At 41.1% G+C, this 17,140-nt stretch overlaps 1 protein-coding gene across 1 annotated transcript in view; it reads left to right on the forward strand.

Moving 5' to 3' along the window:
• lrig3 (leucine-rich repeats and immunoglobulin-like domains 3) overlaps positions 1–12,022 on the forward strand; it is a 26,708-nt gene extending 14,686 nt beyond the window's left edge. The window contains exons 3-18 of the mRNA XM_027153973.2: positions 641–769; positions 3,376–3,519; positions 3,611–3,754; positions 3,877–4,020; positions 4,924–5,067; positions 6,201–6,281; positions 6,400–6,471; positions 6,572–6,643; positions 6,947–7,110; positions 7,370–7,699; positions 7,907–8,188; positions 8,775–9,248; positions 9,419–9,577; positions 9,695–9,835; positions 10,068–10,262; positions 11,092–12,022. Coding sequence (XP_027009774.2) covers positions 641–769; positions 3,376–3,519; positions 3,611–3,754; positions 3,877–4,020; positions 4,924–5,067; positions 6,201–6,281; positions 6,400–6,471; positions 6,572–6,643; positions 6,947–7,110; positions 7,370–7,699; positions 7,907–8,188; positions 8,775–9,248; positions 9,419–9,577; positions 9,695–9,835; positions 10,068–10,262; positions 11,092–11,348 — 2,932 coding nt within the window. The 3' untranslated portion in view covers positions 11,349–12,022. The remainder of the gene's footprint in view (positions 1–640; positions 770–3,375; positions 3,520–3,610; positions 3,755–3,876; positions 4,021–4,923; positions 5,068–6,200; positions 6,282–6,399; positions 6,472–6,571; positions 6,644–6,946; positions 7,111–7,369; positions 7,700–7,906; positions 8,189–8,774; positions 9,249–9,418; positions 9,578–9,694; positions 9,836–10,067; positions 10,263–11,091) is intronic.
• Positions 12,023–17,140: the final 5,118 nt, after the last annotated feature.

The raw sequence follows: 17,140 nt of genomic DNA on the forward strand, positions 1-17,140 counted from the left end.
CACACACTCACTCTCTCTTTCTCTCCTCTCTCTTTCTCTCCTCTCCCTCACTCTCTCTCTCTCTCCCCCTCACTCTCTCACACACACACACACACACACACTCACTCTCTCTCTCTCACACTCTCTTTTTCTGTTCTCTCTCTCTCTCTCTCTCTCTCACGCTCACACCCCCCCCCCCCTCTCTCTCTCTGACACACACACATATACAAAGACAGCACAGTACAGTCTCTGTTTATAACAGAGGTCGCTCATGCACTGCAATTTAGAAGGCGTGCAACCCAGGAAATTGCCGGTCTTGGCCAGGGCATGCTTTCACTGAGGGAATGCTATTCATTGACCAAGTAATTGGCCGTTTTTTAAACACCTTGTAAGTAATTACCTTATAAACAATATAACATGCCACTCAGACATTCAGCTGTTTTGACCTGTTGCATAGAATATTGACATGGGGTAGCTCAGTGTATACACACACACATACACACACACCCACACACAAAGAGAAATGCATGGAATTCTCCAAGCGCATGTCTAAGGCTGTTATAATCTGCAGGAAGGTGCAGGAAATGAGACCACTGACTGTCACTGTATAAGTCAGAGTGGAAATGTAATAATTAATTTGTCCCGCTTAATCTGTTCTCAGATCTAATAACAAGATCTCAAGCATATCACCAGAACAGCTCAGACCACTGTCTGCCCTGGAGACCCTGGACCTCAGCAATAACAACTTGGTGGACGTGAAGGGATTCCCATCTCTCCCTCTGAAATACTTGTGAGTAGTTTGTCTTTCAATGGACACACACACACACACACACACCTCTCATCAAGGAAACACAGTGTTCAGTAAATACAGCAGAAGTGCTAGACATGTAACGGTGATAGTTACTAACCACAATAGTCGGTTAGGTTAGGTTAGGCCAACTTTATTATCCCAGAGGGGCAATTTGTTTCACAGCCAGCAGAATCCATAGAATTCCAAACACACAACAACAAACAGTACAGAGGAAAAAAAAAACTATAATTACGTTATTTTACGTCTTTCAGCGTGCTCATACATCAGCGCAATTTAAACTACATACTTATTTTACAGTTCAGATTTCCAGGATTGATCATTTTGCAGAATTGTTATTTTAACAATGCAGAAAGCTTTAAGAGTTTTGCTGTACTTACTGCGTGATACTACATTTTCATATAAAAAATAAGTTTCTGCAGTCTATAGGCAAAAGTTTAGGAACCCCTGACAATTTCCATGATTTTCATTTATAAACATTTGGGTGTTTGGATCAGCGATTTCATTTTGATTTATCAGATAACTGAAGGACACTAAAGTAATATTTCAGAAGTGAAATGAGGTTTATTGGATTAAAAGAAAATAAGGTGCATAAATTTGGGCACCCTTGCCACTGTGTTTATTCGAATACCTGTAAGTATTTAGCACTGATTAAGTGGAACACACAATTGGTTTGGTGGCTCATTAAGTCTCGACCTTCATACACAGGTGCATTCAATCATGAGAAAAGGTATTTAAGGCCAATTACACGTTGTTGTTGTTGTTCTCTTTGACTCTCTTCTGAAGAGTGGCAACATGGAGGCCTCGAAACAACTCTCAAATGACCTCAAAACAAAGATCGTTCAACATTATTGTTTAGGGGAAGGCCAGAAAAAGTTATGGCAGAGATATAAGCTGTCGGTGTTCACTGTGAAGAACCTAGTGAGGAAATGGAAGACCATAGGCACAGTTCTTGTTAAGGCCAGAAGTGGCAGGCCACGTAAAATATCGGAGAGGCGAAGGATGGTGAGAACGATCAAAAACAGTCCACAGATGACCTCCAAAGACCTACAACATGAACCTGCTGCAGATGGTGTCACTGTGCCTCGTTCAACAATTCAGCACACTTTGCACAAGGTGAAGCTGTACGGGAGAGCCATGCGAAAGAAGACTTTTCTGCACACACACCACAGATGGAGTCGCTTGAGGTTTGCAAACGCACATTTGGACAAGCCGGGGCTGGATATTTCAACAAGACTCAAAATCAAAACACTGCTCAAAATCTACTCGGGCGTTTATGCAGAGGAACAAGTACAATGTTGTGGAATAGCCATCCCAGTCCCCAGACCTGAATATCATTGAACATCTATGGGGTGATTTGAAGCGGGCTGTCCGTGCTCGGCAACCATCAAACCTAACTGAACTGGAGATGTTTTGTAAGGAGGAATGGTCCAAAGTACATTCATCCAGAATCCAGACACTCATTACAGGCTATAGTGAGCATCTAGAGGCTGTTATTTCTGCTAAAGGAGGCTGTACTAAATATTGATGTGATTTTTCTGTTGGGGTGCCCAAATTTATGCATCGGTCTAATTTCATTTTGATGCATATTGTGCATTTTCTGTTAATCCAATAAACCTCATTTCACTACTGAAATATTACTTTAGTGTCCTTCAGTTATCTGATAAATCAAAATGAAATCGCTGATCCAAACACCCAAATATTAATAAATGAAAATCATGGAAATTGTCAGGGGTTCCTAAACTTTTGCTTACAACTGTAACTGATTGTTACTTTCAACAAGGCTGTGGTGTAAATGCACTCAAAAGAATGCTGTTTGAGAACGGCATTAAACACATAAATACGACACGACCTTTTAGTGAATCGTGGTGTTTCTACTGTAAAGTACACAGCGTTTTTCTTAGGAACCTTTAGAGGACAGAGTCTTAATTGAAGGAATGTTATATGGATGAAATTTTGATCAGAACTTAAAGCAAGTTGCTTGGTGAGCTTCCCGTACTTTAAGGAGCTTGCATCTATTTACCAGAACCACTCTAGGTTTATTAATTCCACAACTTCACATATGGACAGCCATGAAAGCCATGTGGTAGCTCAGTGGTTAAGGTGTTGGGCTATTGATCGGAAGGTCACGGGTTTGAACCCCAGGTCCACCAAGATGCCACTGCTGGGCCCCTGAGCAAGGCCCTTAACCCTCAGTTGCTCAGTTGTAAGTCACTCTGGATAAGGGTGTCTGCTAAATGCCATAAATGTAATGTTATTAAATTAAGCCAAGTTTGGCATGGTTGGCATAACATGGGCTATTCAGTCAATAAAACGTTGTGCTGTAGTATAATGTTAGTGCTTGTTTCCTCTTTTTGCTTTATTTTTAAACCGTTTCGTGCGCATGTTACATCGTATTGCAGTTGACAGGAAAAATGTGGCTTCAGTCATCGACCCTGAATACAGCCCTGTGAGTGCAGAAATAGTTTGCTGCCCCTAAACAGGATTATAATTCACTCTGTCGAAGTGAAGAAACTTTTCCTTGAGGCATTTTAGCAAGAATCCTAATATTGATGCTAAGCGAAGCTTCATATTTATGTTTTGCCCAGGTACATGAATAACAACCGCATCTCCGTGTTGGAGCCGGACTGCTTCAAGAATCTGTCCGACACCCTGCTGGTGTTGCGACTGAACAGGAACCGTCTGAGCTCCATTCCTGCCAAGACCTTTCAGCTTGACAACCTCCAACACCTGTAAGTGCATATTACACATGGGAAAGATCCAGAGATCCTCAGTGCATTCCACCTTTGTTTAACATTTCGCCGTTCTCGCTGTGTTCGGCAGAGATCTGAGCAGAAACCGGCTGCGACGAATCAAAAGCTTGACCTTCAACGGCCTTCATGCTCTCCGCTCTTTAAATATGCAGAGGAACAGCATCGTACGTCTGTTGGATGGAGCATTTTGGGGCCTCAGCAAAGTGGAAGTTCTGTGAGTGCAGGTTTCTCTTTAGAACTTAATAAAGCCGAGGGGAAATGAATAAATAAATCATAAGTGCATGCTTGTGAGATGGAGAATATTCTATGTTTAATATGTTGTCTGTGTGTGAGCAGGCAAATGGAGCACAATAACTTGACCGAAGTGAGTAAAGGTTGGCTGTACGGGCTGTCGTCTCTACAGCAGCTACATCTGGCTCACAACGCCATCAGTCGCATCAAAGCCGACCCCTGGGAGCCCTGTCAGAAACTCGCTGAGCTGTAGGTCTCATTTCTTTCTTTTCTTTTCTTTTCTTTTTTTCTTCATCTAATTTATTTATTCGTACTCTAAAGCAAGGACAAATCCTTAAGTGGAAGATAGAGGAATAGAGATGGGGGGAGTTTCTTGCTTTAGGAAGCAGGTCAATGGTCTACAGTAGTGTTGTTTGTTATCAGATTACTGAAAGTCAGCTGAGTTCATCTTTTAATTCCTTTCTTTTTACTGTTTTCTTTTTAATACTGGGAAATTAAACAATAAAAAAAAAAAAGTCAAGTTCCCACAGCAACATCAATCAACTAAATCCGAAAAAGTTCTAGTTACTTATTTTTTATTTTCCCAATGCTTTTATTTATTTGTTTGTTTGTTTTTTATTTAAAAAGTGCTATTTAAGCCACTGTGTTGAAAGTTGCTATGATGTATAGCAGATCTTTTATGAGTGCACTGAACCATGCCATCCATGCATCATTTTTAAAGCAATTTATGCATTTTGAAATGAAATTATCAAACAAAAAATAGAAATAATTTTATGAAGTAATTAATACTTTGGATGTTGTCATTTAGTTTAATCTGACATAATAAAAGCCTTCAAACACAAATCTTTACCGTTAGAATACATACACAGATTAGTAAGTCTCTTAATTTAATCGTCTTTGCCAACCATCTAACAGATCTTATTTTATTATTTTTTTTTTACTTCATTTGTTGTTTCATTTTCATTGGGAGAAGGTTGTTAATAAATATCTTTAATCTCTGACTTCTGTTGCTGACAAACAATTTTTTATCTTAGTTTTCATCAATAAAATGAGACACAACAGCTTAAATTTTTCCTAGACCATGTAAAATGTCCAACGCCATGTTATATTGGTAGGTGTACAATGTCTGATTTGTTGCTCTGTATATTTTAGTGACCTCAGTTCCAATCAGCTGGTGCGCCTGGAGGAGGGCAGCTTCATGCGCCTGACTGAGCTGAAGCAGCTCTCTATTGGCTACAACCAGGTCAGCTTCATCGCCGACGGAGCCTTCAGAGACCTTACCCGTCTGCACACGCTGTGAGTACGGCAGATTAGACACGGAGTCAGCCCTGTCGTCACACCACACACGCTCTGAACACCAGGGCTTGGATAGTAACGGTCGTCCGTCTTGTTACAAATCACCTGCAGTCCTCATCTGAGCCACTTGTGTGTAATAAGGGCTGGACGTCTTAAACTGTCTACCAGGATTAGGACCGTTAACAGGGGTGGGCTTTTAAAATGACCCTTTTTTTGTTACTTCTTTCTTATTTCTTTCAAATCAGTTTTGATTCACCAGTGACTTTAACCTAAAAATTTAAGATAATGGAAAAGTAATTTTTTTGAAACTCCAATTAGTTTACATGAAATTAGCGTAAATATTTACCTCATGTGTGAACAGCTAAAGGTATCAGTTGGAATCAAAATGTTTTACCTCAGTGAATAGAGAAAGCCTTTTTGACAAAAGTCAAAAACACAATTACTGTAGCAGCAGCAGCAGGACATCTCGTGTCGTTCTTTCTTTTCTGGCATTTCACCTTGCAGAAGTTTGTTAGTTAAGTAAATTTCTGTGGTGTTCGTTCAACTGCAGAAACTCAATAGTCCCCTCCCCCACTTACCTCTCTTCTCTTCTCAGGGCTTTCTTAAAGAGAACCAAATGGCACGTGTGTGTGTGTTCGTGTGTGTTCGTGTGTGTTCGTGTGTGTGTGTGTGTGTGTGTGTGTGTGTGTGTGTGTGTGTGTGTGTGTGTGTGTGTGTGTGTTCGTGTGTGTGTGTTCCCTCCCTATCCCGCTCATTTGTAAGCTGTAAGCAGGCTCGCAGGGGAGGAAACTAGCTATTTGAACGTAGTTAAAAAGGGTGAAAGGGAGGGTTATGGGACAAAACAGCAGTCTTACCTCTTTTAAAGAATAAATGTAAGGCATCAGAGGATAATTAAAGTGAGATTTCACAGATTACCTTAATGATTAATGATGAAGATGGTTTAAATATGTGTTTTTCTGTTCCATCCACTGAAGTTAATAGCTTTGGTCTAGCCGAAGTTTTTGCAGACATATTGCAGGAATTATGATCATTGTGTTATTAAAGACTTCTTAAACGCAAGCTAAAGATTTATGAGCACCACATAGCAAGTTGAGTTTTGTTTTAATTTGCAGTTCTTTCTCTTCTATTTAAAGGAATCTGGAATATAATGAGATTTCCTGGACCATCGAGGACATGAACGGTCCCTTTTCTGCACTGAACAGTCTTCGAAATCTGTGAGTTCCTGTCGCACACGCTGAGCTAAAAAGTCTTGGCAATAATACCAAATAATAAACGCAGACTATGAAGGTTTTGGAAGCAATAAAGTAGATCTTTTCTTTTTTGCTTTTTTAGATTTCTTCAAGGGAATCAGATTCGATCAGTTACCAAGAAGTCTTTCACAGGACTGGACCTGCTGGAGCGCCTGTGAGTACTTATAGCAAATGTAGATGACTCGCTTCTGCCTCGAGTCTTCGTTGTATTTTAACATCGCTGTTGTTTTGTTTTCTTTTTCTCTTTAACACAGTGACCTCAGCAACAATGCCATCATGTCGATTCAAGGAAATTCCTTCTCCCAGATAAAAAAACTAGAAGAATTGTAAGTGATGGATGAATTTATTTCATTTCATTTCGCAGGCATTCAGATCTGTTTGGTAATATCTTGTTTTTGTAAAGAAGAAGCCGAGGTTTCCATTATAAAATGGCTTCAGTGTGATAGTTTGTTGCTCTAAAATTGACAGAAAGTTGGTTCAACTATTGGTTGGAAAAAGAGAAAGTAGGAAAGTTTGTATAGGAGACTAGGTTTGCATGTCAGACTTAAACCAAATTCTTTTCTACCCCGTTCTGTTTCCTGCACCGAACGTGTGCTTACGCTCTCTTTTTCCATTTTGTGCTCGGCCAGGCACCTGAATACATCGAGTCTGCTCTGTGACTGCCAGCTGAAGTGGTTCCCACTGTGGGTGGCAGAGAACGCCTTCCTCTCCTTTGGTAATGCCAGCTGTGCCCATCCACAGCCACTGAAGGCCAAGAGTGTCTTTACGGTCAGCCAGGACGAATTTGTGTGTGGTGAGTCGGTGCATGGTGCACATTTTCCATGCATGTTCTACCTGACCGAGCATGAGGTCTTCTTTCTCATGGTGGAAAATTCATCATGGAAGATATTTCGTAATGGATGACTCCAAACAACTTATTTAACCAAAGAATAACACTGACTTGTCAGGATTTGAATCGTGCTTGCTGAAAAGCTAAACTATAAGCTCACATTTCTTCAACTTTTATCTTCTGTATTTCACTAAAACCTTTTCACCGTTTCCTCCACAAACAGCCGATCTCCCCAAACCTCAGATCACGCTTCAGCCTGAGACGCAGTCGGCCATCAAAGGCACCAACGTGACCTTTGTGTGCTCGGCAGCCAGCTCCAGCGACTCACCCATGACCTTTGCCTGGAAGAAGGACAATGAGGAACTGAAAAATGCAGAGATTCACAACCAGGCTCATCTCCGAGCGCAAGCGGGCGACGGGAGCCAGGTTACCGAGTACACCACCACACTGCAGCTGCGCCATGTGGAATCTTCCAGTGAGGGCAAATACCAGTGCGTCATCTCTAACCACTTCGGCTCCACCTATTCCACCAAGGCCAAACTTACTGTTCATAGTAAGTGATATGATTACTGTAGAAGTTTCTATGCATTTCCACAAAGCTAATATATGCAGTTAGAAGATGAAAACAAATTATTTCTTCATGCAATATTTTTGAGTCCGTTAGATAGCATTGAATTATGTTTGCAATAAGCAGTAGCGTTACCATGGTTTCAATTTTTTCTTCATTTGACTAATATCGTACTATCACCATCTTCATCAGTGCTGCCGTCCTTTACCAAAATCCCTATGGATCTCACGGTGCGCGTAGGAGCCACGGCGCGGTTAGAGTGCGCCGCTACCGGCCATCCGACTCCTCAGATTGCCTGGCAGAAAGACGGAGGCACCGACTTTCCAGCTGCAAGAGAACGGCGGATGCACGTTATGCCCAGCGACGCCGTCTTCTTCATTGTGAAAGTGAAAACGGAAGATATCGGCGTGTACAGCTGCACCGCCCAGAATACAGCCGGAGCTATATCTGCTAATGCCACATTAACTGTGCTAGGTAAGAAATTTAGAAGCAGGTAATACAAGCAAATGGACATCCGATGATATCAAAAAAAGACTAAAACCATTTTAACTACCCAGGATTTTAATAGACTTGCCACAAAGGACAAACAAATGTTAGTGTTTGTCTACCAAGTTGTCTACCAAAAACTTTTATAAACATCTATTATATGTCTCTGGTTCATCGCTGGCTTCACAACACAGTAAAGGATGGAAGTCTGCCCTTCTTTCATACCAGCGGTTGTGCCAAAATGCTGTGCCAAAGCTGACCTCACAGCTCTGAATTTGAATTAATTTCAGGCTTTCCAGAATGACTTGACATAGTTTTTTTTTTTTCTCTGAGTTAATTATAGTACATTTTAAATATTCACAATTTGTACCCAATGTTTGAGTGTGACAGATTATTACAGTATTTTAAATATTTGCTAGTCTGACTGGATAGCTGCTTCTTGTTATGTGTTTTTTGACATAGCTTTAATCATCTTAAAATGGCAAAAAGTTAGAGAAGTTTGTTTAGCTTGAAAATGATTCAGACTTGGTGAACAGCTTGGCCTCACATATGGTACCGTTTTATGTTTGGACAGAAATGCCCTCTTTCCTGCGGCCGCTGACGGACCGCACCGTAGCTAGAGGCGAGACGGCCGTGCTGCAGTGCATCGCAGGTGGTAGTCCTCCGCCACGCCTCAACTGGACCAAGGATGACGGGCCGTTAGCATTGACCGAGCGGCACTTCTTTGCTGCTGGAAATCAGCTCCTGATCATCGTGGATGCAGCAGAGGCTGATGCTGGGACTTACACCTGTGAGATGTCTAACCCGCTGGGCACAGAGAGGGGAAACGTGCGCCTGGCTGTCTTGCCAAACCCTAACTGTGAGTCAAACCAGGCAGGTGCAGGAGCGCTAGGGCCAGTCGGCAGTGGATCAGAGGAGGACGGCTGGACCACAGTAGGCATCGTCATAATTGCTGTAGTGTGCTGTGTGGTGGGCACGTCATTAGTGTGGGTGGTCATCATCTACCACACACGTCGGCGCAACGAGGACTGCAGCGTCACCAACACCGGTCAGTACCAAGCTATGCACATGGCTTCAATGCTAAGGGAAAACGTTTTAGGTACAGAATGAAGTCTTTTATGAGTATATGTTAAATTACTAATATTACTGTGTCTTACACTCGTGCTATATTTTGTGTGTGTGGGTGGCTTAGAGACCTGTTCTTGTTGCCCTTTACAGATGAGACCAATCTGCCGTCAGACATTCCCAGCTATCTGTCCTCTCAGGGAACGCTAGCAGAGCGCCAGGACGGCTACGTGCCCTCTGAGAGCGGAAGCAATTACCAGTATGTGAGTTCTTCCATGGGAGGATTTTACCTGCAGCCTAAGGACATGAAAGGTATGGCACCTGACAATAAACAATAAATACATGGTTTGTGGAACAAATGAATGTGGAATGGTGGGAACAATTGAGAGGCGGTTTTGTAACATTGGCTTTTATTGTCGGTGCCCACAGGTGTTTGTCAGCTAGACACAGGAAGTGAAACAGACATGGAGGCAGCCATTGACCCTCTCCTTTGCCATTTCCAAGGGCCTATCGGCACACTGCTGAGGAGGGGAAACCTGTATGGCCCAGAGCCCACCGAGACGTACACAGGTGAGACATATGGGTGTAAAACAGTGGATTTAAGCTTTATTTGTTTTTTGGGGGGTTTTTTTGGTTTTGGCCGTTGCTTGTTGGATGCTTGTTATTTATTTAGTTTTCCTGTTCGTCTTTTTTGCTACGCTCTCGGCAGAAGAAAAAATGGTTCAATAGTAGACAGATCATAATGTGAGCAGACTTTTCTACATTGTGCTCATGTCTTCATGTTTCTCCTTTTATCCTCCAGGCTGCACCATAGATCGGAGGCTCGTGTGCAGAGATTCGTACAGCCCCTCACTCGCCAGTTTAAAAAAGAGAGATTGTTGCACGTACGCTCCCTCGCTGTCCTCGGACCCTTGTGACCACGTGAGCACCGGGATGCTGGTACAGCGTGAGGGCGGAGAATGTGTCCAGTCACAGCTGCCTTCCGCCTCCTATATGGGTGAGATTTAAAAAAAAACATTATCATATTGTCCATATTTGCATGTCTAGATCTCATTCAAAATAAATCATTCAAAATGTAGATTTTGGCAAACAACAACCAAGTGTCTCATATTATTGTACTTAAAAGGTCTTGGCAGCTCTGATATGAGTATCAGTCAAATAAACACCTTGGAAGCAGTGATCTTTTTACTTCTAATAGATGGGTGGGAGAATTTCTGAGTGCATTTATAGGATAATGATCATCCTCACATAGTATATGGTATCAGTATATACATTTGTGTAGGTGTTGTTATGGGCTACATGCACTCAGGGCGTCGACGTATTTATGGCCTGAAGTCTTGATTCTCCAGTAACACTGTTTCAATTTGGTTATACACCTTTCTCCAGCTCACTAAAAGGAGCTTTGTAAGGGTTCTAATATGAACACGTATGATGGCACCATCGCCCTTGTAGTGGATGAGATGAGCCGAAATGACTTTCTATGACAGCTGTACTCATGTTTATTGCACGTGAGTGGAAGAGGGCTTTGCCTGGATATGTGTTGATATCACACAGAGCGTCTCACCCCAAAGCTGCAGCAAATCTTCGGTAATTTATAAAAATGGCAAGCTCCTCTAAATATCATGGAGTTTGATCGATTTTGCCTTCATTTCTGCAATCGTGAAATCCTGGAAGAACCGATTTGTCTAATTAAATTAAGGTTCCTAGAAAAATGATCTAGAATGTTCTTTCTGTATTTTGTGGAATATTTTTTTTCCCGCCTGATTCTAAACTTTAAGGCTATTTCCAGCTCTGATGACGTAATTTGTTTCTATTTGCTTCATCAGGTACTTTTGGTAAAGCACCATGGAGGCCTCAGCAGGAGCTGTACCCTAGCCTCTGCCCGTCAGTCTCTCACAAAGCAGCCACGCTACATGAAAACCTCTATACAGCCCTGGATTATGACTCCGAGCACGAGGACGACCTTACGGCTCATTCTTTTTCCCAGAACCTAAAGCTGGACCCAGACAGCAGCATGTACGAGCTGCCGTTTGACAGCAGCAGGACAGTAGAGAGCTGCCTGAGCTCTCAACCCTGTTCATAGCATCACAGGCAGCCAAACAGACTGCACACTCCAGTTATTTAAATAAAATTCTACCTCAGCTTGGACGCTCGTTGTGCACGCTGGTTTTGAATGTAAAAGGTTAAAATGAGGAATCCTTCCAAAAGATTGAAACTGATTTTTTTTTTTTTTTAAATAAAATATATCCATTGTTACTTTTGTACAAAAACAGATATCAAAGGTTTATATATACGTTTTATAAAATATTTTATTTTGTAAATTAACAGTGTAAATAGGATCCATAATTTTGCATCTTTTTTATTTCTATTTTCATTGGAAGATTGTTGTCATGAACAGATGTGAGTCAAATAATCAAAACAAACATGAGGGAATAGCAATGGCTGGTCCACGTCTTCTACACAAAGACAACTTTGTGTTTCTGTGCAATGGTTGCAAATGACAGCACAATGCTTTGTGGGTACTCTTTCTACTAATAATATGGCTAGTGGCATTTTAGGATTTACTTTTAGCTGACTGTTCCTTGAGACTTTGTTTCAAAAATTATGTATTCAAGCAACTAATACGACGTTTGACCCGTTTCTGTTTGTAAGTCTCTGTAGTTATCAATGCTTTTTTTTTTTTGCTACAAGTACAGCACCCTTTTGCACACATCACTCTTTGATAATAAAACATGTGCTGCTACACAGTCAACAAACTCCTCTGACTTCATTTGTTCCTTTGTCCTTACACCTAGAACACGTGTCACTTGTTCGATTCAAATACAGAAATCTGATTTATAGAGGGGGGCACGGTGGCTTAGTGGTTAGCACGTTCGCCTCACACCTCTAGGGTTGGGGGTTCAATTCCTGCCTCCGCCTTGTGTGTGTGGAGTTTGCATGTTCTCCCCGTGCCTCGGGGCTTTCCTCTGGTTACTCCGGTTTCCTCCCCCAGTCCAAATACATGCATGGTAGGTCGATTGGCATCTCTGGAAAATTGTCCGTAGTGTGTGAGTGAATGAGAGTGTGTGTGTGTGTGCCCTGTGATGGGTTGGCACTCCGTCCAGGGTGTATCCTGCCTCGATGCCCGATGACGCCTGAGATAGGCACAGGCTCCCCGTGACCCGAGAAGTTCGGATAAGCGGTAGAAAATGAATGAATGAATTATAGAGCAAGTATGTTCTTCTGTGGAAAAGACTTTACTAATGGATTATTCCAATAGTGGTTTCTGGAGCACTATGTCGTGTTTTGATGTTGTTAAGGACAGCATGACATGTTTCAGCTGATTTTCCTCACCTTTGTTTGGTCTTGGTGTTGAAACGGTGGTTGTGAGGTTTATTAGTTTCTCCCAAGTTCCACCACAGACCACTAAACACAGCCATACGCTTCACTGTTCAGCCCCACACCTGGTAGCCCAAACAAAGTTTAAATCTTTAAACAGTGTGCATAAGAAAACATGTGAGCGAGAGAGTTCATCACATCTGCTGCCGTGTCAGCGCTGCAAGACCACGGTGGGCTTTGTGAGTTCTTCTCTTTGGATATGTGTGGCTTAATTACAGACCTTGGTAACATTTTCATTTCACTCAGACTTATCGTGTTTTCTTTTCTATCAGCTGTAAACCTTAGGCTATGTACAATATGCAGATAAATGGTGGATTTAGATTTGATTTATTAGACATTGATTTTCTGTTTATAGTAGACTGTAACAAACTACAAACTGTCGTAGAAAGGACGTTGTTTACATTTACATTATTTCCTGTCCAGTGTCACACAAATAATGATGGATTCCCTCTCAAGGTTTCTTCCTCATATCATCTCAGGGAGTTTTTCCTTGCCAGTGTCACCTCAGACTTGCTCGTTAGGAATAAATGTTGAAATAAATAGTCATTCAATTTTAAACTTTATCATTTTTATTCAATTTCAATACTTCTGTAAAACTGCTGTCAGTTGATTAAAGCACGATACAAATCAATTGAATTCAATTAAAATTGTTTCCATATGCTGCATTCTAATGATCAGGATTTCACCTTGTATATCCAGGTATGTTTTTATTTATTTGTTTGTTTGTTTGTTTGTTTGAGTTATATGTTTAACAGGAATTATGCTCGCCTTTTCGGATCAGAGTTTAATCGAACAATTTCATATATTTTCTTTTGGTCAGTTAATCCTTTATGGTTTCTACATGTACCAGAGAATAGATATCACCAAACAATAACTTCAAACCATGCAACCAGAACTGATTCTAAGATGTAAAAAAAAAAGTCAAAAACTGAGATTTTATTGATCAGCTATGTGACATTTTTATTAACAAGTGATGGCTGACCATACAAGGCATTCTTCATGCAGCGTTCTCTGAATCTTGAACAGTGGTGGGAAAATCTTACTGAATAAATCATCGAAATGATTTGAAGCAAACAGACAATTCTAAGAAAAAACTATCAAACATATCAGAATGCATTGTTAGACTCTACTGAGGTATGTACTGAATTTGGGACTAATAATTCTCCATACTGTCTGTGTGCTGTTTATCCATATCCAAAGGCAAACACAATGTATATACTATACATCATAAAAAGGCAGACGGTGAGTTTTGTTTAACAAATTTTTCACCCGGGGGGCATGGTGACTTAGTGGTTAGCACGTTTGCCTCACACCTCCAGGGTTGGGGGTTCGATTCCCGCCTCCGCCTTGTGTGTGTGGAGTTTGCATGTTCTCCCCGTGCCTTGGGGGTTTCCTCCGGGTACTCCGGTTTCCTCCCCCGGTCCAAAGACATGCATGGTAGGTTGATTGGCATCTCTGGAAAATTGTCCGTAGTGTGTGAGTGAATGAGAGTGTGTGTGTGCCCTGCGATGGGTTGGCAGTCCGTCCAGGGTGTATCCTGCCTTGATGACCCGAGAAGTTCGGATAAGCGGTAGAAAACGAGTGAGAGTGAGAATTTTTCACCCCAAACTCATCTTCTAACACATTTCAATTATGTTGAATCCATAAAAATAAAAAGAAATTGAAAAAACATTGCATACAGTACTATATAAATCCAGTATTATATATCATTTATAATAATAGACAAAATATTTTTATGTGTGTGATATCAGGTGATATTATTAGAGTTAGGAAAGCAAAGCAAACAAGAGGAACATGTGATAGGTATCGAACTGAAACAGTTGCTCTTGCTGTTAGTTTTGGGAAGTCAAAACTAGTCAGTAAATCAAATGCAAATGCACTTCTGTAGTTCTGTATCTCAGGTTAAAAATAAGATAACTAGGCCCAGGTTTGTAGCAGTTTAAATTACATTTACAAATACGCTTGTAATGTTAAGGTTAAAACAATATATCCCTGATATAACCCTATAAGTATTAATCATAAAAAATCGGCACCTCAAAATATTATTTTGGCTTCTGTGAATCTTAATTCATGCTTGAAATCTAATTTTCCATGAATCGGGCATTATAAGGTCATGAAAAATGTATGTTTTAGTGTCCAACAGCATTTACTCAACTCAGAAACAACAGGAAGTTGCATCCAAGGAGGATTATGAGAAAAAGAAAATCATTTTATATATTTATTCAGTTTTGCCATGGATCTTTCTAATCGGGCAGTAACAACGCTCAGAACACTAGATGTGTTGGAAGCTTCAGCAGCTTTACAAACAGCCTGGGAGGAACGCAGTGCAGGAAAACCAAACACAAAGCCCAACACCTGGAGCACAGCTGGTGAGGAGTGCTGACATAGTGATGAACTACGGAGATGAACAAATAAAGACTGATCAAAGATCCAGCTCATCCGTGAAGATCAACAAAGTCTTAAAAGTAAAATGTACAGAAACTTTCGTCCAGACCGGCAGCCAAACTGAGACTTTTCTGCCAGGGTAAGATGAGAGGTTATGTTTAATTAAATTCAAAAAAAAAAAAGTCATCAGCAACACCCATTGGGTCCGTGTTTTTCTTTCTATTCTCATTCCAAAAATGAGATTATTTTTCACCAAAGCCAAAAGCAACTTTCATTACAAGCTCTTAACTCTTAAATATTTTTATTTAAAGCTTTAAAGATTTAATCCAAGTCACTATAAGAGACAGGCGTTACGGTCAAAATGCCCAAAACAGTCTGTGTGTTGATCGAGTAGAAACCGACAGACGCAAACAAAACAAGAAAAGTTTCCACGAAGGAAAAAAGGAACACAATCGAAATTCCAAAATAATACTGTCTTTGATTTCTGGCTCCAGTGAAACTAGACAGGAAATTGGCCATTCCTTGGACCATCAATGTCTGGTGAAAAGTTGATCCAGAACCAGCCATCTTCTTGTAGTCAGAGTCACTGCTTGCACCAAGGGGACTCGAGTCTAGGAAGGAGCAAGCGCAGTGAAGTTTAATTCTGTTCTATTCATTAGCACCATAAGATTTGTATGGAAAGAAAAATCGCATCTCTATACAGTATGTCTGTGAACTCAGATCCTCCTGAGACTCATCCCAATGTCTTCAATTCTATGGGTCATGGATAAAGGACATATGACTGAGCAATCAAAGGAGGTTTTTCACCCAATTGCAAGTAGCAATCCTTGAAACTCTAATGAAGAATATAGGATATAAGAAGCATCTAGATCATGTAAACACTCATGCTTCCTATACAGTGCACAGTAAGGCTACAGTGTAAATGCTCCACCTCTACCAAAAATCCATTTATTTTCTGTAGCACTTATCAAACCCTGTGTCTCCCTGTCACAAGGAGGCTGAAGTCTATCCCAGGGGACTCTGGGCATGAGGTGAGGAACACAGGACAGGGTGCCAAACCATTACAGGGTACAGTTACACACATGCACACACTACAGAAAATTTTGAGACCCAATTCTGAAATTATAAAAGCAATGTATGAAAAATCTTAGATGAATTTCAACATCACTAAAATAACACTAATGAGTGTGTGTGTGTGTGTGTGTGTGTGTGTGTGTGTGTGTGTGTGTGTGTGTGTGTGTTTGTGTGTGTGTGTGTGTGTGTGTGTGTGTGTGTGTGTGTGTGTGTGTGTGTGTGTGTGTGTGTGTGTGTGTGTGTGTGTGTGTGTGTGTGTGTGTGTTTGTGTGTGTGTGTGTGTATGTGTGTGTGTGTGTGTGTGTGCGCGCCCTGTGATGGGTTGGCACTCCATCCAGGGTGTATCCTGCCTCGATGCCCAATGAAGCCTGAGCTCCCCATGACCCGAGAAGTTTGGATAGGCGGTAGAAAATGACTGACAATGAATGAATGAATAAAATAACACTGGCTTCAAAAAACAGCCATACGAGAAGTCAAGTGATGAGTAGAATGTTGTTCAGGCTGAAACATCAGAATGTAAGTGTGTGTGATGCAGTGTACATGTGAATAACGTTTTGTTTACGGTTAATTCCGAGCGGATTTACTCTCCCGTATTTGCAGATCGGATAACACAGCTGAGCAACTTGCGATCAAAAGGTACACTTTAAAGTGAACAAGGATTTAGGTTTTATCAGGCAAACACATTTGTTATTGATTCCTCTTGACCTTCTTTCCTCAGACCATCCAAGAAGCAAGGAAACAAGCTGGTGTTCTATAGAAACACCCCTTGTTTTATGCAGATGGAGTCAACAGGCCCTGACCTGAAGCCTGTAGGGCAGAATGACGCTTTGATCCACACTGTGACTAAGCAGAGGAAATGAATTTAGCATGCCACAGCCTTATCTTACAGTTAGACATTTGGAATTTCATAGCTAATTTGCACTCATTGTTGCCAGATGTGGAAACACAGACAGCCTGATGGATTCCTCTGTGCAGGAAATAAAAAACAATCCCTATACATTACCTTCTATCAGGCTCGCATTATTTGTAGAAAATAAT

Source organism: Tachysurus fulvidraco, chromosome 19 (assembly GCF_022655615.1).
Source record: "Tachysurus fulvidraco isolate hzauxx_2018 chromosome 19, HZAU_PFXX_2.0, whole genome shotgun sequence".
Classification (NCBI taxonomy): Eukaryota; Metazoa; Chordata; class Actinopteri; order Siluriformes; family Bagridae; genus Tachysurus; species Tachysurus fulvidraco.